This window comes from Perissodus microlepis, chromosome 15 (genome assembly GCF_051167445.1).
Source record: "Perissodus microlepis isolate ML-2025 ecotype Zambia chromosome 15, ASM5116744v1, whole genome shotgun sequence".
In the NCBI taxonomy this organism is placed as follows: Eukaryota; Metazoa; Chordata; class Actinopteri; order Cichliformes; family Cichlidae; genus Perissodus; species Perissodus microlepis.
Window position 1 is genome coordinate 37,553,236 of NC_140475.1, and position 25,489 is coordinate 37,578,724.

At 39.9% G+C, this 25,489-nt stretch overlaps 2 protein-coding genes across 11 annotated transcripts in view; one reads left to right on the plus strand and one right to left on the minus strand.

The window, feature by feature from the left end:
• Positions 1–25,489, plus strand: part of LOC146372644 (uncharacterized) — a 61,548-nt gene that overhangs the window by 5,345 nt on the left and 30,714 nt on the right. The window lies entirely within an intron of this gene.
• On the minus strand, positions 1,162–24,631 carry LOC146372645 (vitellogenin-like). 7 transcript variants are annotated; one of them, XR_014802686.1, is made up of 12 exons: positions 24,379–24,630; positions 22,835–23,658; positions 22,661–22,741; positions 21,705–22,577; positions 21,541–21,584; positions 21,372–21,432; positions 21,132–21,261; positions 19,500–19,618; positions 19,213–19,245; positions 12,476–12,556; positions 2,626–2,836; positions 1,162–2,456 (listed from the first exon to the last, which is right to left on the minus strand). XR_014802686.1 is itself a non-coding variant. In XM_084952588.1 (12 exons), the coding sequence occupies exons 10-12, from the start codon at positions 9,389–9,391 to the stop codon at positions 8,839–8,841; spliced, it is 327 nt and encodes a 108-aa protein (XP_084808714.1). In that variant the 5' UTR covers positions 9,392–9,413; positions 12,476–12,556; positions 19,213–19,245; positions 19,500–19,618; positions 20,878–21,048; positions 21,132–21,261; positions 21,372–21,432; positions 21,541–22,577; positions 22,661–22,741; positions 22,835–22,876; the 3' UTR covers positions 8,724–8,838. The 7 variants fall into 7 exon arrangements, 4 of the variants coding, with proteins under 4 accessions (XP_084808714.1, XP_084808713.1, XP_084808710.1 ...); XM_084952588.1 differs by lacking the exons at positions 1,162–2,456; positions 2,626–2,836; positions 24,379–24,630 and adding exons at positions 8,724–8,948; positions 9,040–9,201; positions 9,337–9,413; positions 20,878–21,048 and having other exon boundaries at positions 21,541–22,577; positions 22,835–22,876; XM_084952587.1 differs by lacking the exons at positions 1,162–2,456; positions 2,626–2,836; positions 19,213–19,245; positions 24,379–24,630 and adding exons at positions 8,724–8,948; positions 9,040–9,201; positions 9,337–9,413; positions 20,878–21,048 and having other exon boundaries at positions 21,541–22,577; positions 22,835–22,876.

Below are 25,489 nucleotides of genomic sequence, written 5' to 3' on the forward strand. Positions count from 1 at the left end.
GAGCCGCAGGCCCAGAGGCCGGAGGCCCGAGGGCCCCCCGCGCCCCGGAAGAGGCCTGACCGGGCAACAGGCGCCAGGCCCTGCCAAGTAGTCACCGGGAGTGAGCTGGTACATACCTGAGCGCCCAGCCCCGGACACCAAGAACCACCAACGCACCAACCCCTGAGGGCATCAGTTACCGGCAGGGAGTGTGGTGAGGGGAGATAGGCCTCTATACTTTGGAGGGCCTGGGAGTCCCCAGAGAGGTGGAGTGTAAGACCCGACCTGACATATAGACACAGACAAACAGGCACACACAGACACAAACATGCATTCCCACCCTCATGCACACATATACAAATACTCAGCACTCACCCAACGTAGGGATAGACATACATGGACACTGTACACACAATCACACTCCCCAAACAAACTCTATACCCCAGGTCCAGGTACCCTCGCCCCTGGAGGGGGAAACGGCACCTAGACCCAGGAGATGTTACCCTTTCCCCCGGGGTGGAGGCAAGCGGACCGCCCCAGGCTCCGCAGCAGCAGGGAGGCCCCGCATCCCAGATCCCAATCGGACAGCCAACACCTCCTCCCAGCCCCCTCGCCCCGATGGCCAGCAGAGAACAGGGGTGTGTGAAGACCCCAAACCTCCCTCCTCTCGCTCATGTGTAGTGTTGCTGCGTGTTGTTCTAAGGTGCATTTAAAACACGGGAGACCATGGTGCTGCTGCCAGAGAGCAGCAGGTGTTAGCACGGCCCCTCCCGAGAACCCTCAATGTCTACATGGATTTAAAATTGAGAGGTTAACGTGCCCACCCTCAAGGCCCTATATGTATGTGTTATGAGAGTGTGAGTAATGTGGATGTCTAAGTTGTGGAATAGAAATTGAGGCACAGGTGGCCAGAAGGGGACGGGGGGATGCCTCCCCTGCACCCTGGTGACACACCCGCACCCCAAGGCCCTACTTGTGTGGGTGGGTGTGTTGGAGCGGGAAGAGGGAGGCAGCCGGGGATGGGAGGAAAAGAAGGGAGGAGCAAGATGCCCCTCCTGGGGCCAGCTCCCCCACTGACCCCAGTAGGCACCCCCGTCCTTTGGCACCCACCAAGGCAAGGGAGCCCAGGCCCATCCAGACCGGAGCAGGACCGCCCAGCCCCACAGGACCCGGGGCAGCCCACCCGACCCCACCGCAGAGGAACCTGTACCCACCCTAACATTTAATCATCTCCCAGACTGCACAAGACAGTAGACACCCAGGTTAAGTTTATTCTCCACCTCTCCTATGACTCTCCCCCACCTGCAGAGTGGACTCCTGCAAGGATGGAACAAACTCCCTGTCAGTTGTCAGTCAACTTCACTTTGTCAGACACGTTCTAGTTAAGTGATTTCTTGACTAAAGTATTCTGGCCATATTCCAGGCTGGGTGTTGCTCATGAAGTCATCCCTATTAAAAAAAGGTGATTAATCACTTTTGATTGTTGATTTAACACATTGGTGTAATTACTTTTTACATAGAGAGAGAGGTTTGGACAGCTCTTTCCCTTTATTTGTATTTTTTGTTTTGTATTTATTCAGGTTATCTTTGAAATATCTCAGTGTGACACTGATGCTGTACATGAGTGTTTGAAAAGTGAGTTTTGAAAACAGCATGAGCACAGTACACAGCAAAGGGGAAAGGAACAATTGTTTCTTTCAAATTTTATACAAGACATCCATCCCGGATCATATCCATATCCACTTAGGACTGACTGATCCAAATGCACCACATTGTGACAATAACATGACACAGCAGCTGATGAGCAGCAGATAGATACGAAAGAGCAGGAAGTCAAGGACATATCCTACATGGCACCACTGGTGCAACAGCTGGCTTTCCTTCTGCAGAGAGAGGAGGTGGGCACCAAGTTCAGCAAGGTACTGACAGATCTGTTGCAGTTCAGGCAGAGCAGATGTACCTGGCAGAAGAGTGGAGATTAAAACGTCAAACAAAGAGCACCCCATAATATATTTTACACCACAGATATCATCTTTCACTTTAATAAAGAAAAGAACATTTGCCCTCACAACTGTTCTGTATCTGAGTGAACCAAATGATGCCTGCCAGTGTGTTTTCTCAAATACTTTTAAGATTTTTCAGCACCAATTGGCCAATGTAATGACAGAGCACTGTGTAGGTTTGGTTAACGTTACTAACTGGGTGCTGGTCAGGTGCCCGGCTGGCTGGTTGAATGATCCATGGACCAGAACTGACACTGGAGTTTCCAGGTTTATCCTTCTGTGGTGTATAAGGCGGCTGGATATCTTTTGGCCAGTGTTAGCAGATGAGGTTTGCTATACGTTTGAGCACAACAACCCAAACCCATTTTGGAACCTCACGATATTTCAAGGAGTTATGGTGGAGGACGTTGGTAATGATGACTGTTTCCAGTAGACTGATAACCATGAGGGCAAGACACACTGAGAAATAGATACCTAGATTGAAGAATCAAAGGACACACGTTAAAGTGGTCATACATTTAACCTTTACGATGCTGGCTGAGTTGTTTATCAGCGCTTTTAACAGGCAGCTAAATTTGGGACCTATAAGCCTTCCAGCCATTTTCTTCTACTTATCTATAAGGTGGTTTATAATATTATGCACCTATGATGGGAGTGCCATTTGCCGTACTCGGCAGCAGGTCGTTCATGATGAGCAGGACGACTGTGTAGCCCAGGATGAGGGTCATTTTGAAGGAGGCACGGTCGATGCTATGAGGAGGCAGGTAGAAGGAAAGGATGTCAATGAGCATGAGGAAAGAGCTTGGGATCAGAAGGTTGGCCACGTAGAGCACTGGGCGCCGCTTTACGACCACCTAGTGAACGAGGAAAGTACATGCAGTTTAGATGCATCTTCACAGGTGTGACTTCTGTATTCATAAAAGTGAGTTTTTGTTTTTGCATTTACTTTCTGTTGGTTCTTTTTTGGTTTCTATAAACTGCAGTGATAGATACCTGAATTAGTAAATGCTAAATTCTCAAATCTGTTCACCAGCTCCTGTTTGAGGATGAGAATGTGCTAAACCAGCGGTCCCCAACCTTTTTTGTGCCACGGACCGGTTTATGGCCGACAATATTTTCACGGACCGGCCTTTAAGGTGTCGCGGATAAATACAACAAAATAAAACTAGTACCGGTACCGAAAAAAAGAAGATTTATTCATAACACACGTGAAAAGACCCAGGAAAACCAAGTTAACGATAAAAACGATAACAAAATAACGCTGAAAACCGATAAAAACCCTGAAAACCATACATTTCACACCTGAGCCTCAACTTTCGCGGCCCGGTACCAAACGACTCACGGACCGGTACCGGTCTGAGGCCCGGGGGTTGGGGACCGCTGTGCTAAACCATCTGCCTGCTGCAGTCCAAAAAGTTTGTATAGAAGAAGTAAGAAAGGAAACATTCAGCTAAAACTCACTTTAAGGGTCCACAGTGATGCAGTGGCTTGCAGATAATCTGTGGTAAAGCAGTAAAGCCTTTTGGATGGTTTTAAAAACAACTTCTGACCTTACCTTAATAATAAGAGACTCAGCTACATGTCACACTCTATGTTGAGCTAAACTATACCCTCTGTGTGTTTGCCATACAGACACTAGAGGTAAACAGTATTAATAAGTATTCAATTCAATTCAATTCAAATCAATTTCTTTATTGTCCCACAAGAGGAAATTAGTTTAGCAGCAGGATAAAAATAAACAGAACAATACTATAAAATAATAATAACAATAATAATGATAGAAAGTTCAAGGACAATTATTTGCCATTAAGGAGACAAGACGCAGTAGGGATAAAAGAGACCTGGAGTCTTTTAGTCTTCCTCGGAGGTACTCTAAAACGGCGGCCGGAAGGCAACGACTCAAACTCACTGTGAAGTGGATGGTTCACACAATTAATAATAGAATGAGCCTTTCTAAGCACATTTCTATTGTAAATGGCCAAAAGTCCATCTTGCCAGCGCCCTGAAATTTTGCTAGCAGTTTTTACCAGAAGTCCCAACCGATTCTTATTCTTCGCCATCAGGTTACCAAACCAGGCAGCGATACAAAAAGACATCACAGGTTCGATAAAACTTCTATAAAACAAGGACAACATCTCAGATGAGACATTAAAAGATCTCATTTTCCTTAAAAAGAACTTTTTTAGTAGTGGCATCAGCATGAGATTCAAAACACAGTTTATGGTCAAGTACCACAGACAGATATTTATAACTCTCAACTATCCCAATATCGGCAGTTTTAATGATAGTAGGTGATGAGCTATAAGAGGACTTCCTAAAATCAATAATCATGTCTTTAGTTTTTGACACATTAAGTGAAAGGAAGGACTCATCACACCAATTCACAAAATCATCTACAACCTGTCCATGGCCTGACTCGCCCCCACAAGAAGACTGATGATTACTGTGTCGTCAGCAAACTTCAGGGTGTGTCTGTTCGTGAAATTGCTGCGACACTCATTTGTGTACAGAATGAACAGAAGGGGAGAGAGGCAGCAACCCTGGGGTGATCCAGTAGAGGAGGAGAGCACATCAGAAAATACATGATTCACCCTCACGCATTGTGACCTATTGATCAGAAAGTCTGTCACCCAGCCGACCAGACTAGTGTCAAGCTTGACATGATTGTAAAGCCTGTCAGCAAGTAAGAGGGGTTGAATTGTATTAAATGCAGATGAAAAGTCAGCAAATAATAATCTTGCATGGGTGTGGGGGGGCCCCAAGATGCTTATACAAGAGATGCAGGAGTGTGACAACAGCATCCTCCACACCTCTCCCTGCTCTATAGGCGAACTGGAAGGGGTCAAGATGGTGTTCAACATGCATTAAAATCTCCTTCTTAATTATCTTCTCAAATGTCTTCATCACTAAAGAAGTCAGAGCCACAGGCCTAAAATCATTCAGTGCCTTAGGAGAACTGCCCTTAGCAACAGGAACAATAATAGCATGTTTCCAAATCTTAGGTACCGTCTGTAGCTCTAAAGAAAGTGAGAAGATACAGTGAAAAATCCCACTCAGCTGATCAGCACAAGTTCTCAGTACCTGTCCACAGATGTTGTCAGGTCCAGGACTCTTTTGGTGTGTCTAAAAAGATTAGCTACCCCCCTCTCATCAATACAAATTGATGGGGGAGTGATAGTCTTTTCCCTCAGTGTGCTGGTCTGCCTAGAACAGTCATAGTTCTCAAAACGAAGGTAAAAACTGTTAAGACTGTCTGCCAGATGTTTGTCAGAGGTAAACCCCTCTAAGGTAATGCTGCTTTTACCTTTCGTGTGTAGCCCTGCCATTATTTTCATACCAAGCCAAGCTCTTTGGAGGTTGTTACTGCTGAGTTCTGCCTCAATCTTATTTCTGTACCTCATCTTGGCAATCTTTATTGCAGCCCTCACCTCCTTCCTCAATATTCTCACAGTGGGAACGTCTCCCTCGTTAAAAGCAATTTTCCTTTTAAGAATCAGATCCTTAATATCTTTAGAGAGCCACGGTTTGTTATTAGGGAAAGTCTTAAATTCTCTGACTGGAACCACAGAGTCTTTGCAAAAAGAGATGTAGCTACACACCACATCAGTGAGTTCATCCAAATCAGAAGTGCTCTCTTGAAACAAGGAGCAGTCAGTGCACTCAAAACAACCCTGAAGGGCAACACAACTGTCTTTTGTCCTGACATTAGTCCGCTTCACACAGGCCTTCTCCCTCCTAATCACAGATCTGTAAGCAGGGAGGAGGTGAATAACATTGTGATCCGAAGAACCTAGTGCAGGTCCAGCCACAGACTTATATGCCCCCTTTAATTGGTCCATAACACAAATCCAGCGTTTTGTTATTCCTTGTAGGACAAGTGACATATTGAAAGAAATTGTTCAGTGATTTCTTAAGATTACAATTGTTAAAATCACCAAGAATAAAATTAGGTGCATCCGGTGAGAGAGTCTGCAGATTGTGTACCACTTTAAAAATGGCGTCAGCAGCAACTTTAACGTCAGCTTTAGGATGAACGTAAACAACAGTGACAAAAATTTGAGGGAACTCCCTCGGTAAGTAAAAAGGCCTGACAGATACTGAAAGGAGCTCGATGTCAGGAAGACACAACCGCTCCCGCACAGTAAAATTATTACACCAGCCCTGGTTGATATACAAACATACCCTTCCTCCGTGAGATTTGCGTGTTACTCCACAGTTCCGATCCAATCTGACAGGGGTCCCAAGCCCTAGCTTTCATTTAAGTGGTTTAATAAAGGTATTTAATTAACCCTTTAGGAAATACAGTCATTTTCAAACATAGTCCTTCAAAAGTCATTGGAGTCAGTCTCACAGCAGTCACCTAATCTCAACCCAATGGAAGGCGTTTTTTATTTATTTATTACAACCCAAAAAGGCCCACAAACAAACAGCAACTGAAGGTACCTGCACTAAAAGCCTAGCAGAGCATCACAAAGGAGGAAACAGCATTTGCTAGATGGGTTCTGCACTTCAGGCAGTCATTGAGTGCAGAGAATTTGTACCCCAGTATTAAAAACAAATCTTATCTTTAAAATGATGTTAGTTTGTCCCATTACTTTTTAGCCACTGAAGATGTGAACTATGTGTAAAATTGACTGTAATTCCTAAACAGCTGATGCAAGATTTTTGTTAAACCCTCTGAATTAAAGCTGAAAGCAGCCCATTCTTACAGGTGTGCATGTAAGACCAAATGTAAATGTGCAGTTCAAATCTGGTAGGGTTGGAGGTGGGGAAATTAGGAAATACAGGGTGGGCCATTTATATGGATACACCGTAATAACATGGGAATGGTTGGTGATATTAAAGTCCTGTTTGTGGCACATTAGTATATGTGAGGGGGCAAACTCCTCAAGATGGGTGGTGACCATGGTGGCCAATTAGAAGGCGGCCATCTTGGATACAACTTTTGTTGTATCCAAGATGCCTCATCACTGTCACATCACTTGTGACAATACCAATAAGTTTGATGTGTCACATGGCCGTCTTCCTATTGAAAAAACAAAAGTTGTATCCAAGATGGCCGCCTTCTAAATGGCCACCATGGTCACCACCCATCTTGAGGAGTTTGCCCCCTCACATATACTAATGTGCCACAAACAGGACTTCAATATCACCAACCATTCCCATGTTATTATGGTGTATCCATATAAATGGCCCACCCTGTAGTATAATATTGAATAGAAACAATGACAGAAAAGAGAGATAGTATTTAGATTAGCTCTGCCAGGGGACCAGGTAGAGCTTTAACAGGGAAAGGGCGGCACAACAAAATACTTTTCTTTGTTATTCTCATTTTAAATGTCTAGTTTTTAATAAATAATTATCTGAATCTTACAACCAAAGTTTTTATCTGATGTAAAATGTATAGAAATCATATATAAATACCAATAAGACAGTGTACATCACTGTCACAACAGCGTTTGTTTTCATTCAAAGGCTTTAGGGCTTTTCCTGTAATACCTGGTCGGCCGGTCTCTAGTCAAAATGCCCGGGCCGATTTTTTGTCCCAGTCCAGCCCTGGACGTAGTCAAAAATGGCCAATTATATTTTGGACCTCAGAGGGTTAACCCAACAAATCATAAAAAATTAGGTTTAAATTTTTATTCGTGACAGTGTAAACTTGTGTAAATTTAAGCATGTAACAATCAGATTTTTTCTAACAAAAAACAAGTTAGACTTGAGTTTGTAAACAAACCGCCACATGTTGTGTTGCTTTCTGCAACTTAACATACTATACTTATTGGGCTACATATTTGTTTATTATACAGGCTATACAGTACATAAACTCATGTAACTGAATTTTTTACTATGTGGGCTACAGAAAATAATTAATAATTAAGTTAAAGACTATATTTATATGAAACATGTATACTTACTGCATTTAAATCTTTTGAATCATATGTAACACCTGCATATGTGTTGTTGTTTTTTAAAGGGGGTTTGATTTTGCCACCCTAAGAATATTTCTCTAGATCCGCCCCTGCATACCTGCTACGTAAAGCCGCTTATTTAAAGACCATTGGCCAAAATCTGGGGGAAAAAAACAACAACAAAAATCTGCTGTCCCCAGGTCCCTGTTTACGTCTACATTATAAGGATGTGAATAAGCCAACCTTCTACAAATCAAGGAGTGCACTAAAAGGGTCTCTTTCACTTGTACCATGATAAATGTTCCTAAACTGCTTAGGTTGTATTACAAATGTAATTTTAATGTGAGCTCATGACTACTGTGCTTACAAAGATTTCATGTTACTGCAAAATGTGCAACAAGTACATACAAGAAGAGGATGAGCAGATTTCTTTTAGAGTTTCTTTAGTAATCCATTTTTATCTAGTTTAATCTTACTCTGTAAAATCACTTTGATGTATTTTATTTACATTTTTATTGTTTTTTTATATTTATTGCATTTCTTTAAGATTTTAAGATTTTGAGCTCCTTACTGTATTATATCAAGCTTTTTACATAACATTTTATTGCATTTGATTTCGATTTATTTTACTTTTCTTTAATTTTTCTATTCAGTTTTGCTTCTTTTGAGTAGACTTGACCTCACTGACGTTTGTTTGTCATGTTGCATTTTTTCAAATTTTGGTTTCTGTAACTAACTTTTGGGACAATTTAAATTGATCTTATTTATGTTTTATTATAATAAAGAATAAGGAAATAACAATAATAATAATAATAACAGATGAGCACAACAGTTTCATGCTTCACATGCTTTTCCAATTTATTTAAGTTTACAAGTTGAGCCAAAGCTAATTAACAACACCTGTCTAAAACAGAAAACAAAATGTCATGTGGCCGAAGGCAATGAGATCAAGCACACTGAGGAGTGCAGCGACAGGCCAGGTGGGCTTCTGCAGTATCCCTCAGGTCGATGCTCTTCTCGAAGAAGCTGCTCAGACCAGAACGGTTCATAGTTGTTTCTGCAACAGTGAAAAAAGAGAAGTGATTGGAGACTGTACGTGATACCAAAACAGAGATAATGTTTTTCAAAGAAGCTTTCTTGCAACTCACCACTGGGCAGGCAGTGAAAGCCAACGTTGACGGTAGTGGTTCTCACTGGGATACAGCCGGGCAGGCACTGCAGCACAGGCTCAACAGAGTAGCATTTGGACTCCACACCTTCAAAGATCACCTGCTTCTCCAGCTTCACAGATGCCTGCTTGATGGAACACTCTGGAAGAGTGTAGAAGGTGAAGGTAAGTATTGTATGTGTGCATTGTTTGATGCCAAATATTCATTGTTTGTGTTGTGACAGCTTGCAGGTAATGTTCTCTTAGAGAAAGGTCAAGGAAATATTGCAAGGATTACCGGAGGGATCACGGCAGGTGTTTGAAGACAGAACCCAGGAGTGGGCGTAGCTCATGGCATCCTTGGTCACCTGGTCACTGGGTGTGCGGTCAGTTATATCGTCAGTTATATCGTTATCGCAAATTTTCAAATGTATATCGTGATAAATATTTTTGGTCATATCGCCCTGCTCTATTATGGACATAAAGTTAAGAACATGTCTATGGATACATTAGTGAACTGTTTTGTTTTTCCTATCTCTGTCCACATACAGTCGTGCAGCATTTACACTGGGTTAAAGAGATTTTAGCAAATTACAAATTCAGATGTAGACTGTAGCACACAAAACATGGCCCAGCAACAATGAACAGCACTTCCCAAAAAGCTGCTCAACCTTAGTACACCTGAGACTCTCTCTTAAGACTGTCAATACACCCACACAGTCTGAATGACTCATCAAACTCATGCATTACTTCATATCAAACTTGTTGCTCCATTCCCCTCTCAATTCCCAAGAGGACTACTCATCCCGTACAGAAGGAAAATTGCCAGTGTGTTTGGACGTCCATGTGAATTTTGCTGTATTATCCACTGAACAATCTTTGTCAAATGATTTCTAAGGTGCTTGTAAACACAAGTTGGGCTATAGACAGTTTCACTTTTTACTTAAAAAAACCCAGCAAACCCTCACTAAGTAATATTACAGACAGTTGATCAGGTTCACTCCAGAGGGGCTAAATGGGGCTACTTGGGGAAACATGGCACACAAAGATGCAAATTAATGTTTCAAGAAGTAAGGCCCAGACATTAAAACAGTGCCGCATTTGACCATTTCTACATTCCACAAAAGACAAGAGAAAGTAAAAAAGAAATCGGAGAAATCAGAGAATCCAGCTTCTCTGATTACATCGGGCACCACTGGTGGGGTGTGGAGTAACTGAAGGTGTAGCTCTGAAAGTCAAGAAAAACAAGCCTCTGTCCATCTGTACCTACTTATACACAATAGTTCTGTGTAATTACACCCAAACCAAGGACTGCTTGACCTTTACCTTCCACTGTGCTAGCCTTATACAGGTCAGTATAGACAGGAGTCAAAGTTAACTGAAGTTAGACTCAGGTTACAAGCCTGAATATTAAATAGCAAAATACATCAGTACACACAAAGATAAGCAAATCCAACGAGGTATTAAGTCAGGCAAATGGTTAGGATACCCTCTCTGCCAGCAATTATCACTGGAGAGTTCTGGTATGATATGTCAGGACAGAGTGCCAACAGGGCCACCCTTCTACTGCATCCAACGCCCTGTATAACCCAATTATCCTATATCACTGCCTCGCACACTCAGATCTTATCTGCCTGCTGCACCCGGGTGGACTTTTTCTCTGGCATACTGCGGGATATTTTGCTTAGGACCAAGCCCTTCCTTGTATTTTTCAATAGCAGCCCCCCTAGCCAGCGCTCAGCGGTGGCTGCATAACAACAAGAACATTCCCTCCTAAATTTCTGCTATAACTGGAAATGCCAACCCAAGTACATCATGGACACAAGCACCCACATGACTGTCCAGAAATGCATTGGGAAGGCACAAGCACAACCCGATTGCATTACAGAACCATAGAAACATATAAGCTCAGGTAATTAGTTCCTGTGATTACCATGGACAAATGGATTTAAATTTATTAACGGGAATCATTTCATCTTATTTTAAAAGCTTGTACAGATTCTCCCACATACAGCTTAATAATTACAAGCCATTTTTCCCATTTCAGTATTAACATCCTTATTTTCAAGGACCAAACAGTCTTGGGATCTGGTGTAGGTGAAGATGATATACAGTGGGGAAAAAAATACTCATGAGACACCCAGAAAATTTGCCAAGACAAAGTTTGAAATAAATGGAAAAAAAGAAATTAATGTGACAATAGTTAGCATCAAGGAGGATTAATAGGCAGAAAGCATGCTTGGCAATCTTTCCATAAAACTACATGCATTTAGCTTGACAACAATCTAAGATTAATCAAAGATTTTTGTACATAAAACTCTGGTAACAGAGAGTGGTGTCATATGCTTTGGACTGTTAAAGGTTACACCTGAGTCATTAACTATTTTGTATTAAAGTGGTACTACAATAGAACCCTGTGGCACACCTCTGTTGACACTAATGAGGCTGGACTGTAAGCCATCAGACCCCACAGCTTGTATACCACAGCTGAGACAATTTGCCACCAAAACCAAAAAAAGATGCCTCATAAGACAGTCACGATAAAGAGTATCAAAAGCCTTAGATCAATGACTAAATATAATCAGGTACTGTTTTGTACCCCAAACAGAAGAATGACAAATAAATGACACATTTTAAAATAAAGTACTATGTTAAAAATGACCTCAATGACATAACATGACATAACATGACATAACATCCAAATATAAATTGCAGCTAAAAAGGATTACAGAGTATCAAGTTTATGTGGTTACTGAAACCAAGACTGTTACGTAGTCTATCCAGATAACAGAGGGTGGTGACCTCCAATTACAGGTTCCAAACAGACAACCTTACCAGACTTATGACCCCATTTATGATTTAAGTACCACTATGTGACAACTTAACCGAAGCTAAGAAAAAGTCGAGTCAAATTTTTTTTCCCCCATCTGCCAGGTTAGGAATGGTTACACAGTAAATAAATAAGGTGTATGGAAATATTGCAACATAATAAGAAAATTGGGTATGGTTAAAAGTTTGCTAAAATGCCGTAACAATAGAACATTTTGCATCATAACAGAGAGAAGAAAAATATAGTATTCGTTGTTGCCTTCCTTTTACTTAAGTCATGAAGTAAAACAGCAGCTGGTCATCATATTTGCTGTGCAATTGACCCCTTGGGGATTAATCAGAATCAGAATACTTTATTGATCCCTAGGGGAAATTATTAACACTTTGGTTGTCTGGTAATTAAAATGAAGATTTTTTTTTCGGATGGTGTGGATAAATTAGATATTGAAAACCACAAAAAGTTGAACATAACTAAATTACTGCTTAACGTGAATGTTCAACTGATTCATATTAAAGCATGCCTCGGCAGATTTCAGCAACATAACTGAGTGAGTATATCACAAGTCTTTTAACGAAATTATGTTTTTTGAAGGTTTCTGTGCACCTACCTTGAGAGCCAGGGACAAAATGCCCCAGGCGGTCCTCTTCCCCACAGTTAGCTTGCTCTCTAACCACACTAACCTGGAACCCTGGATGGAAAAATCCAAGAGAAAAAAAACATTAAAAATTACATCAAACAATCTACATTACAATTGATTTCCAAATATTCTGAGTCTTAGGTAGGTTGAAGGTTAACTGAGGATACACATTTACAAACCAATATTACCAAATAGCCAAAACTGTTCAGAGCTTCTCCTTAATTGTCGCTTCATCAAGATAAAGAAAGATTGCTTCAGAATTTGATTGTAGTTGATCATTTGATTTGGTCCTATTGCCACCTTTTCCAACAACACTTCAATTCTTCTTCTTCTTTTTTTTTTTAAAAGTTAAGTAACTAAAGAATTAAACAAATAAAAATGGGTTAAATGTGAGTTTAGTCCAAAACCTAAACTGGCACCACTGTGGAATAAGAAGTCCGTTCATATAAGATGGATCTGTTGGGTTTCAAAACTTAAGTTATTCATTATGATGTTGTACCTATCTTAATAAAAGCTTTTGACCTATTTTACACCTGAAATTATTAAAAGATTTACTGTGTGACAAACTGTTCATTTGGTTTTGTTATTTATTCATTACTGAGAATATACAAGCATGTTGTGGCCTCCAAACTAAATGTTGAGGATGAAACAGGTTCCAGTTTTACATCTTCCCAAGGACTTCAGAATCTCAGTACTTCAGGTGCCAAGATGATAAGAAATTTTTTCCACTTCACTCCAAAGTTTAGAATTACACCAGCCAATTGCTCAGCAGATAAGGTATGCCTCCTGCTTTGAATACGAGAGTGACAGGAGAAACTAGTATTCTCACTGGAACACTGAGGACCTTGTGTGAGGCCTCCAAGAGCCAACATGACTTCACAGATATTTATAGATCGCTTGAGCCCACTAAAGTATGTCATCAAAATCTTTGATGCAAGTACATCCACTTACATAAAATTTACACGGCATACAAGAAGCGTCCAGAGAACCGTTCTTGTTCTCCATTCTTTTCTTTTTTTTAACAATAACAAATAATTAGCAGTCAAAGATTCACTTAGCATGTGGGATTTAATTAAAAATACTCCTTGCACATAATGCTCGGGCACTTCGTAGATTTTTATCTTAGCAAAGAGACAAATAAATAATGAGAGTAGACATATACTCCTTTCCCTTTCGGTCCTGTTCTACAACACACAAGACAAAAAGGAAAAAGTGAACAATGAGCCATGACCTAATGACATAAGTCTATAATTCATGGAAGCATTTGGAGGAAAAAGTGTTTTGTTGCCATCATACTCTGAACTCAATGCGCTTTCTTTATCACTTCCCCTCCTACTCATTGGGTATTAAAGCCAAACTATGTTTCCCATCATGAGCCAGTCATGTTGTTTATCATTGTAGCTTCTGGGTTCACTTTAAAAAATAAATAAATAAAATTTTTTAACTACCTGCCCTTCCTCGCCTGTGTAGACTAAAAGGAGTTCCTGAGACAGCCTTCAAAGTTCTCCACCACATAACATAAGTTTAATAAATAACTGAATACAATTTTAACTTGCTTGTTTTACCTAAAATGTATGTTCCATTCATGCACATAGAGCATCTACTGCATCCTTTGGGTTTAGGTACATACACAGATATGAAAAAAAACAAACAATGATGTAAAGTGTTGACTTGTTGGTTATAGTTAATCAGTTTGTGATATATATTGTTATTGGGATAAAAACAAACAATCCAAACACTTTTTCTGTAAATTCAGTGAATAATTTATGTAATCATCACATGATTACATCACATGACTTTGTTACAGAGGTAGCCCCAAATTTAGGAACAAGTGCCTCAACTTGTTTTGGCTGGTCTCTCTGGGATGCCACGGTGACTGTTGCAAACTGTCACCTAAAGCAACGAAAAACTATTGCAGTAAACAGTGCATTTCCTGCAGCATGAAATAAACGATAGAGTATAACATAAAACGATAGATAAAGTTGTCATCCAATATATTTTGTCAATCTGGGGGAGCATCACAATGGCATAACGATTATAACGCACAACCACAAACCACACGAAGCCTAAACTTGCACACACAGAAAATAAGAAAGAACTGCAAGGCTGAGGCTGTGTTGAGCATTCCAATCCTCAAATCTTTAAACCCGACCTTTAAAAAGAAACTCAGACTCTCAAATTAAGAACGGGAATCCAATTTGTCTGAAGTGCTGAAGCTAAAACTTATCAAAAATAAGAAGGATTTGAGTGGTTAAATGCTTCATTTATTCAACACAAATCTTGAAATGATTTCAGTGTGTTCATCGGCACGTATAAAGACATCAGTTTAACCACGACACAGTAACACCAACTCTGATCACTAGTTGCAAAATGTTAACAGTAACTCTTCTATCTCATACCTGCCCTGCTCATATTCAATTTTAATGCGATTAAAGAAAGATCAGGAGTCTCCCCATGTATGAACAACAGAATTAATAATGATAGCTGTGTAAGGAATCTGAAGAAATCCAAACATTAGTTATGGTTATAATCGCAGCAATCACACCAGGGAGCCATGTCAAATTCATTCAGCTGCAAGACATCAACCAGAAACACACAGCTTAAGTTGTTTTAAAAAAAATACATGAAAAAAAGTCCTGCAAAAGATGGTATCTGTTTATCTCAACATCATGAATTCTGTTAGGAATTACCTAAGTCACAGAACCTAAAACTCACAGAGGAACTGTTACAACTTCTCCATGTTATTCGAAGAAACGTCCAGCCGAGGAGCTTGAAAAATTGGTCTCAAGACAAACTAGGAAAACTGTATGGGCTCAAAATGTGGTCATAAATATTTTGTACTTCTAAAAAAGATTTGTGTGTGCGTAAAAAAGATTTGTGTGTGTGTAAAAAAGATTTGTGTGTGTGTAAAAAAGATTTGTGTGTGGACTTAGCCCAAAAAAAACCCTGCAAGTTACAAGTACGAATTTTGACCCTATTTTTCTTCCTTTCATCTGATTGGTCAATGTCATGTCAATCACAAATGTAACAATCCAATCAGAGAACAGATGGGTTTGGCTGTCGGAGGGGCGCTTTTTTGAACTGCAGGTCCTTGAAGGGTAATGCAGTTTGAAGCTGGAGGATCTCTATATAAATATCCGATAGCAGCTAGGTCCCCTAACTTTCAGCAGCTGTTGAAAGGATAAAGTTGTGCTATATCAGTGGTTAGAAATACCATTATTACTTCAGGATTAGTTTAACACAAAGTCAGGGCTGACCCGGGACCATTGCTGTGAGTCACAGTGCGCAGCATAAAAGTCCTTTCACATCGGACGCAGGATGTGCTGCTAATGCTAACGGCTAACTAAAAGCAAAGGATCCAGAATTTGTTGCGCTGGCTGCTGGGCTCTGTGGGTTTTTGCAGCAGCTCTACCTGTACTAGATGCACCTGCTCCTTGTCTTTTCTATCTCTGACTTTATGTCCTCTACAAGAGTTTCTGTTTTTTTTGCTGGTTCTTCAAATGTTCAATAAAAACATGTATGCTAATTCATAACGAAGAAAGCTTTGTAATGAAGACTGTCATTTCCAAAACACTGCCCGCCCCCACCCCACGGTCCGCAGCGCTGTTGAAAAGGCTGTGGAAGTCCCTATATTAAACATGTAGACCTGTGACACAAAAATCACCAAACTCGGACGACCACAGACTGTTTTCCTTCGTGGTGATGAAGGAAAACGCTGGGTTGGCATGTAAAAGGGCATTTATTCCCTTCAAAGACCTGCAGTTCAAAAAAAGCGCCCCTCCGACAGCCAAACCCATCTGTTCTCTGATTGGATTGTTACATTTGTGATTGACATGACATTGACCAATCAGATGAAAGGAAGAACAATAGGGTCAAAATTCGTACTTGTAACTTGCAGGGTTTTTTTTGGGCTAAGTCCACACACAAATCTTTTTTACACACACACAAATCTTTTTTACAAGTACAAAATATTTATGACCACATTTTGAGCCCATAAAACTGGCTTAGTTTAAAGGTAGTTAAAGCTGAGATCACCTTACATCATATACTCTTGCACCTTACTGCAGAAACAAATATAACAAAACAAACACAAAACTGTGAAGAGAGCTGCTGAAATGATGTGCCATCGTCATCTGTGTCAGGTGAAAACGGACTTCAAGGGATGACTCCAGACGGTGAAAGACAAAAAAGAAAAGAAAAAGACAGCTTGGTTTCCTTTCCTATGGAAAGAAAATACTAGAGGGAAAAGCCTGGGAAAAACTTTAATCCTCAAGATCAAAAGTATGCTAAGGTTCAAGTCTGACCGCATGATCTTGGATTAACAGGAAAATTGTTTGAAACTGTGCTTTTCACTTTACAGAGGTGTGTACTAGTACACAATTTCAATTAGGTATTAACTTTTTCAACACGGTCGTAACACCAAGACAGCTTTTTTACACTTTCCTATCCTCATATGAGAAACGAGTGAGGAAAATAACCCAAACAGTAGCCACAGTCTGCCAAGTCACAAGGCTGGACTGCCAGCGTCTGGTATATTCGGTAGGTACTCTGATTACATGCTACAAGCTAACAGAGTAAACGGTAGAATTACAGGTCATTTTTAAAGCTACAGTGTGTCAGCAGCAAAGGAGCCAAGTGTCATTCAGCATTTCATACATGTAATGGTAGTAAAGCTCGACTTCAGCAGTTGTTTCTTATTATGAAACATCAGTTTAGGAAACCCAAAACTTCATACAAGCACTTTTATCTATGGTTTACATACACATTCATACTCCAATAGATGCATCAAAGAGCAACTTATAACTTAGTAGATGACCTACTCTACTTCCTCCCACAACAGGAGGACTGTATCTAGATTCCACTCATATCACTTGTGACAATTGATTATGCTGAAAGAGCCCGACGGGTGCTGATAAAGAGCAAGCAATAGTCACGATCTGCAAATAAGCTCTGCCATATATGCCTAATAACACCTGATAAACAATGCTCTAAGGTCGTACAGCGCATGTTTGTCAAGATGTTTTCGGTGTTTTTATGACCTCACTTTGCTACCTAAAGCCTTAAAAAGTCTTAATCAACATGACATTGCTATTCTCAGGTTTGCACTGGTCTGTTAAATTTTACAGTTGTTCCTATTTTCATTGAAAGCATTCTCACTTTTGCTGAGAACTTGAGTGTTCTGGTCTTACTGAAGGCAAACTGTGATACCAGCAGTAGAAAGCTGCGTTTCTCTATCACACTGCTCCGAGGCTCCCACATCAAACAGCGCTGGGCTGCTGAGAGGACTTTTACCATGTCAGGATATTTCACATCTCTGCTCTGAATTAACACTGGCAGGCCTTCCATCACAGGTTGATGTCTTCAAGCTCACCTGTAAAAGCCCTACAGGCACTGGCTCAAAGGACAGTGGAATACTGGCACCAAACTTCTTAATTTAAACCGCTTTCAAGTGCTCAGCTCGACAAGACCTCAAGCTCCCTCACAGAGAAGAGCCAAGTCCAAGGGTAAAAGGGCAAGTTAGCTTCTTAGTTCTTCAATTCTTCTTTATCCAGTTTAAAACAAAAAATAGTTTTAAGTGCTCATAAGTACAAAATTTACCCAAAAGATAAACAGATGAACAGACATAACTACAGACCTATCTTATTTACAGACTGGACCAATAGGAATGGATATTACTCCACTCAACTCAACGTTCATATTGTCACTAACTATAGTGATACTGAAGATAACACTGGCTCTGTTAAAGTGAAAAGACATCAAATATTTACAAATATATTATCTACTGAGACACAAAGAAACTGGAACTTTAACAGGACATGTTTTGCTGGCTCAGTAAAGCCAAACAACTTTCTCATCCTTCCACTACTGAAGCCTTTTTTGGACCCAGTCATATGTAAGTCCTATCACTTATATATGTATATAAATAGCAGCCTGCAGTCTGAATTATTGAAATATACACCATCTACAGCACTGACAATACCGATACCCTGGCCTTGGGTATCTATCAATACCAAATATAGCTTCATTGCAGTTTCAATGCCAGTGTTAAATTAAAAAGCTGGGAATCACTCTTCTGTATGAGTTTAGCTTCAACACTAATATCTTGACTGAAGTATTTGTTAGCAATTAAAAGAATTTATACATTAAACATATATAAGTCACTTAGATAACTTAAAAATGTTATCGTTTGGCTTTTTTTTTAGTATTTTATTTGTTCCTGAGTAAATCGGTTTGGCTGAGATTAAAGAGATTAAAGTTATAGTTTCTGTAAGCAAAGCAAAACTGTTTATGTGAAAAACTGTAAAATATAATTTCAGTGTTCTGTAAAATATAATTTCAGTGTTCTTTTTACATTTCATAAGAGTAAAATCCTTGTAGGAGTAAATGTATCCAAGCTTCTGACAGATGTTTAACTTATTGTTGTTTACTTGTAGTGTACAATAAATAATCAAAAACACAGGATTATTCTGCAATGCTTCATTACTCATTAATGTTACAAATGTTGAAAGGTAAAAGTGTTCAATAAAATCCTAAATATTGCAAAATGCTGTAAGAACTCAGTTCTTTTTTCGCTGCTTTAGGACACATCCCATTATATTGACTACTGTACACACACTACTTAATATTTAAGGTAGAAAAAATACTGGTTTCTGTGCATGCATCTGCAGTGAAGGTGTGTGTTGTTTTGCCATGCAGCTTTTACTTACTTAGGCGCAATCAAGCACTCTTCTTCATTTTGCCTACCATGAAGTCAAGCCAAAGAAACAAGAAAAGAAAAACGATTTTTCTGGTATCTGAAGTATAACAGTTCCCTGAACTACCTCTGATAGTGTCCTCATCATGATAATATTCCCTTTATTTATGATTAGTTATCTTTATCTTCAGAGGTGTGGGTGACAGTTTTAGTGTTTGCTTTAAAAAACAAAAAACAACAAAAACTCAAAACAAAAACTTGAAATATATATATTCTATATACATATATAGAGATGCTCACTCCTGATTGGACACTGAGCTGCACCACCTTCTCCTCCACCTTGCTGTCCTCTGTGCTCTCTCTCCTCCATCTCCAGGGAACAAATCAGAGTCTGAGCACCAAACCTGTGGACTGTTAGTCTGCAGATAAGAAGGAAAACACACAGAATTCTCATGTTTGCCATTTTTCATACCGTATTATTATCGTATATTAGTTTACCAGTCCAACAGATTTATTTTCCCAAATGGATCATTACAGCTTTTGCCACACTGGTCCACTTGATTGTCAAAGTGTATTAGCTCTTTATTATTTCTTTCTTTTCTTTGAAATGATTACAATCAGAACGGACAGGACTGGGGATGGGAAAGAGAAAGATGAAGAAAAGAGAAGTTGGGAAGATGCTCAACAGAAGGAGATGGAAAGCAAAAAATCGGAGAAGAGAGACACAGAGAGAAGACACTAAAAATCTGATCACCTGCTGGGAAAATAAAAACAAGCAAAAAGAGAAAAACACAGTAGCGAAACCACAGCAAAAACCAACATAAGCACAAGTTATAGTAAATAATAAATATCTCCACATCCCGGAAGGGGCCTGATCGAGCCACAGGGGCCATAAACTGACAGTTTATTTATAACTAGAAATAATAAAGCAGTTGACGTGTTTCAGGCTGTGACTTTTAGTATCTGTTGGTACTTCATCACTTTGAATAAGTGTAAGTCAACACCAGGCCGCACTTTCACTCTTTCCATTAAAGAAATGAACAACAATCCATTATTTTCACCATTAAACAATAAAATGTGCTTCTTGACTCCTTGATGCAGGTGCCCACCTACGACCTGGTTTATTAATACTAAGCTAAAGAGGAAAGCAACTCACTGTAGTTCTCACAGCTCAGGACAAGCAGACACCTGATGTTGAGTGACTGAATGGAACTAAAACAAGAATTCATAATTATGTTTGTCTGCCATGAACACGTGATGATAAAACTCTGCATATGCAGTCAGGAGACTGATGACCTGTGAAATGAGCTGTTAGAAATGTGCAGATATGTGTAAACATTGATCAGCATTTAACATCCAGGATGGAGCAAAACTTCTGACCTGCATGTATGAGAACCTTTAATCACATCATCTTTGTAGTGAAATAGCTGATGACTCATTAAACGTTTCCATGTAATTTATCCACAGTGAAAAATATTCACTTTGCTGGATCTGAAAATCACGTGTTCATTTCATTAGACACTAGCAATACTATTAAACTGGACCTTATCATTATCATATAGCACTAAATGTGAAACTGTGTCATATAACAATCTATATATGTAATATGTGTTTGCCTGAATCTTCCAGCACAAACAGAAAGAGGAGCTGTTGTCTGAGTATCAACGCAAGTACACACCAGAAATCGTTCAGTAAAGACAAATTTAATAAATGAAAGCTGGTGAGAGGGTCTTTGATGTTTCTCTTTGGATCATCCTTCCATCCATTTCTTCTGCTTCACCAATTCAAGATTGGAGCCATCCCAGCTGTTATGGGGCCAGAGGCGGGGGTACTACCTGGACAGGTCAGTCTAACACAGAGAAACAGACAACCATTCACACTCACATTCAACCTAACTGCATCTCTCTGGACTGTGGGATGAAGCTGGAGTACCTGGAGGGAACCACAAAGGCCCGAGGACTGTCTTGCTCTCAGGTGACGGCCGTTCACGCTGCTCTGAACACTCTCAGTTGTCTTTGGATCATCCTGTTGTTTGTCTCCCAGTGTCGTTACTGCTCCTCTCCTTTCAAAGACAAACACCAAATAACACCAAATGAGAGTGAATCCCTTCAGAACAACGTGAACACTCCTGGTTATTGTGAGCAAACGTCATAACAAGATGAATATATTTACCATTTTACTGAGGCAAAATCTTCTGTGTGGTGTTTCTTCTCATCTTGGCTCTTTTTCCTGACTTTTAGAAACAAGAGGCAGAAAAGAAAGAATAAAAGTTAAAACCTCAACAATTTTTTTAATGTTTGGGATATTTTAGAAACAACCTTAAACACTATTTACTACTTACCACTTTGTTCAGGCTTGCTGACGTTCACTCTCCTCATCTTCTCTCTAAAGGACAAATGACAGAAAAGAGGGAATCATTTTAGTAACTTTATCAACCAGGTGAGCAGAATTTTAGATATTTATCAATATTATGATTAAAAGCAGAGTGAATACTTATCTTTTTACCAGAAAGGGTTCAATCCGTCCTGTCTTAGGTCTTAATGTCACCTTGGCTCCTCTGTTTTCTCTGAAAAACAAAAGACAAATGGGAAGAAAAAAATTAGTAAATGATTTCAGCAACTAGAGGAAGTGTTCACTGAGGAGGAGCTGTCATAATAATATCAAATCAATATATACTTATCTTTTCTTCGCTCCTCCCGCCGCTCCTCTCTGAAAGTTAACTGGATAAAGGATAATAACAATTAATAACATCATCAAAACAGACAAACCTGAAAGAATTGCTGATCAGAGCTGTGACAGAGTCACAGATTAGTTGGATGTATACTTATCTTTCACAATGAGAGCGTTTGCATAGACGTCTCTTCGGGTCTTTTTATTGTTTTCTCTCTGGAGAGGAAAGTGATGAGACTGATGAGGAAATACCAAATACAAAGACTGACAAAGGGAACTGAAAAAGTCTAACCAAAACCTATACTGGGGGAAAACTGTAGGAAACAGAACTACTGAGGCAAGGAAACACGAGGAGACGGAGACTAACACTCTGACAAGGGACAAAGGGAGACTGACACAATATTTACACACAGGAGGCTGATTATGGGAACTAAGGACACATAGAAACACAGCTGAACCGAATAAGAAATGAACAACAAGTCGAAACAAACTCTAATGACAGTTCAACAAGTTTCTAAACACAACAAATAACTTTCAGGATGTTTCAACAATGTGTAAAATGAGTTCTTATCTTTTTTTGTGAGAGGGCCTTCAATGTTTCTCTTTGGATCATCCTTCCATCCATTTCTTCTGCTTCACCAATTCAAGATTGGAGCCATCCCAGCTGTTATGGGGCCAGAGGCGGGGGTACTACCTGGACAGGTCAGTCTAACACAGAGAAACAGACAACCATTCACACTCACATTCAACCTAACTGCATCTCTCTGGACTGTGGGATGAAGCTGGAGTACCTGGAGGGAACCACAAAGGCGCCAGGACTGTCTTGCTCTCAGGTGACGGCCGTTCACGCTGCTCTGAAGACCCTCAGTTGTCTTTGGATCAAACAACACCAAATGAAAGTGAATCATTTCAGAAACACTCCTGGTTATTGTGAGCAAACGTCATAACAAGATGAATATATTTACCATTTTACTGAGGGAAAATCTTCTGTGTGGTGTTTCTTCGCAGCGTGACTCTTTTTCCTGACTTTTAGAAACAAGAGGCAGAAAAGAAAGAATAAAAGTTAAAACCTCGACGATTTTCAAATATTTTAGGACATTATTTTAGAAACAACCTTAAGCACTATTTACTACTTACCACTTTGTTCAGGCTTGCTGACGTTCGACATGCTTCACTGTATATTATAATCTCAAGCGCTTCCTTGCTTGAGTCGGGCTCCGGATGCTGCTCTCTTCCTCCGCCTTCCTCTTAGCACGCTTTGCCGACATATTTAGAACACGGCAGAGCACCGAAGTGAGAACTCTGCCGTCCGCGCTGTAGTCTGTTACTCTCCAGCGGTTCTTCATCTCAGTGTCCTCTGTTCGGTAAACAGTGGAGATGACTCTTGTGATGGGGAGGCCGTCGACAGTCAGGGTGCGGACACAGTTCCTCCGATCTGCCTTCAGCACAGCAAGATCTGCTTTCTCTGGAAGAACTGGAGTCAGGAAGCGTGGATGAGAGCTGGAGCCCGCAGGCGGCAGCATCATGCCAGCTGGTGAGTCTGTAGGAGGAGAAGGAGTGGTGTTCTCTCTCTGGCTCTGCCTCACATCGACAAATGGTGTCGTCACCTGGTCCCGGTAGGACCATCCTTTAAAAGGTATGTCAGGAAAGTCCTTGGACCCAGTCACCAGGTTATGGTAAAGAGTGAGGACCAGGGGGGGCATGGAGTCCAGATGGCTCCTGTTCAGTTCACGGTTCCTCAAGTTAATGACGACCATCTGAGGTGCAGTGACTGGACTCACCAGATCAGCTACGAGAAAGCAAAGCGTGCGTCTACGTTAATCATGTGATCACACAAATTAAAGCCTGAATTTAAATTGTCCAGACATGGCTTTACATCATCATAAGCTCTTCCACACACAAACAGTAAGAAGCTCCCAGCAGAACTCATTGTTTATGAAAGCCTTCACATTTTTCACCTGGTAAAAGTTTTCATGTTGTGTAAGGCTGCATGGACTTTCACTGAGGTTTTAATACGCATTCACATTAAGGAGTAATATCTTCATATTAGTTGAGCATCGATATTTTGAGAATAAAGCAGCTACATTTAGGTGAGAAACCTCCCACCTCCTTATTGCAGGCACACACTGTTTCAATCTCAAACTCATCCAGCGACTCTGTGAACTTTTAAAACTCCATTCTCCAGCTTTACACATTCACAATCTATGAAACTTTCACGTATAACTCAGCGCCAGCAGCCCAAACATGTCAACTCAAACCCTCTACATGCAAAAACGGCCCGCGCGCTGACGTCAGCGTCCTCCAACGCCTTAAGTCGTTAGCAATTTAAAAAAAACATGGCGCCATCTTTATAGTGTACTGGCACACGTTAAAATTGATGTTACTCAAGTATGAAACATCTCATCCTAAATGTTAACACTCATGAAGTCCTACTTCCAAACAATAAAAGACAAAAATCTAAGTTGTATTTGTTTGCTAGCACTCTGACATATTAGCCTGCTGTACTCACCATAGCGTTGATCTATCACCTCCTCAATGAAAAGGGAGATCAGGTGCATCTCGCGACTGAAGTTTGAAGTCATTTTGCAAATCCTTCTTGAAGATTTTCAAACGTTAGCTGTAGTTTGAAAAATCCGAGTTTTCACAGCACTAGTGGGAAAAAGCTCCTGTTTGCGCTCAAACGTGAAACCCGAATTCCCATTTTGCCTCCTGCTTTTATACCTGCACTCAAACACGTCATCATCACCATGACACCCAGTGTCACCGAAAATCAATTGTATATATTTAAAATAAAGTTCGTCTAATTATCATAGTTTTTTAAAAATATATATATTTCTCATTTTATTTTACTGTTTTATTCATCCTTTTTAAAAAATATATTGCCAAACTTTGTCGTTTTAATTCTTTAAAAAATCATTAATTCACCAGTTTACAAAAATGAAGATCGATATCTGAAATTTAAATTAATAAATAAATAAATAATTACAATTGATAATGGATTTTTAGCATTAAAGAATAGTTTTTCAATGTGCTTTAAATGTTATCAGAGCCGATGTTGTGCCAAAAAGTGATCGCAGTCCAAAAAGTGATTTACGGTATTGAAAAGTTTGTTTGTGTCATGACATTTGTAAACAGTTGATGTTTAAGGTGCAGTTCATGTGGAAGCCAGAGGAGGGTGGTGTTGTGCGCATAATACAAAGTGATGGCGAAACCTAAAAGACGGTGTCATGTCTGCTCCCTGAAGCAATCTCATAACAGTTTCGATCTATTTCAAGCCAGTTAGCACATTTCTGTTATGAAGTGCAATCATTTTTTGGCAGTAAACTTTTAAATCCTTTTATTATGAATATCACATTCTCAGACTTTCAAGAGAGACCAGACCAGTAGGGCAGCAGAAATCACAAAAATAAATAAATAAATAACCGTTTTATAAAGATTAAAACAGTAAAAAAAAAAAAAGACTGGAATGATTATGATGTATAACACAGAATATGTACAATAACAGAGTTATAAACACACCTAGAAAACACGTGATACTTTTATTTCATCTATAACCTCTGTGCAAATTTTGTTGACTGCAAAGTGTTTATGAATATGTTTTTAAAAGCTGGTTATCTGAC

Excerpts from the sequence above, each read along its gene's own strand:
- LOC146372645 (XM_084952584.1), bottom strand. The coding sequence starts at position 21,577 with ATGAGGAGAGTGAACGTCAGCAAGCCTGAACAAAGTG. Across the intron at positions 21,262-21,371 it reads GATTTTGCCTCAGTAAAATG|GAGAGGAGCAGTAACGACAC; the intron begins GTAAATATATTC and ends TGTCTTTGAAAG. Across the intron at positions 19,246-19,499 it reads AGCTCAGTGTCCAATCAGGA|GCAAAATGAAGAAGAGTGCT; the intron begins GTGAGCATCTCT and ends ACTTCATGGTAG.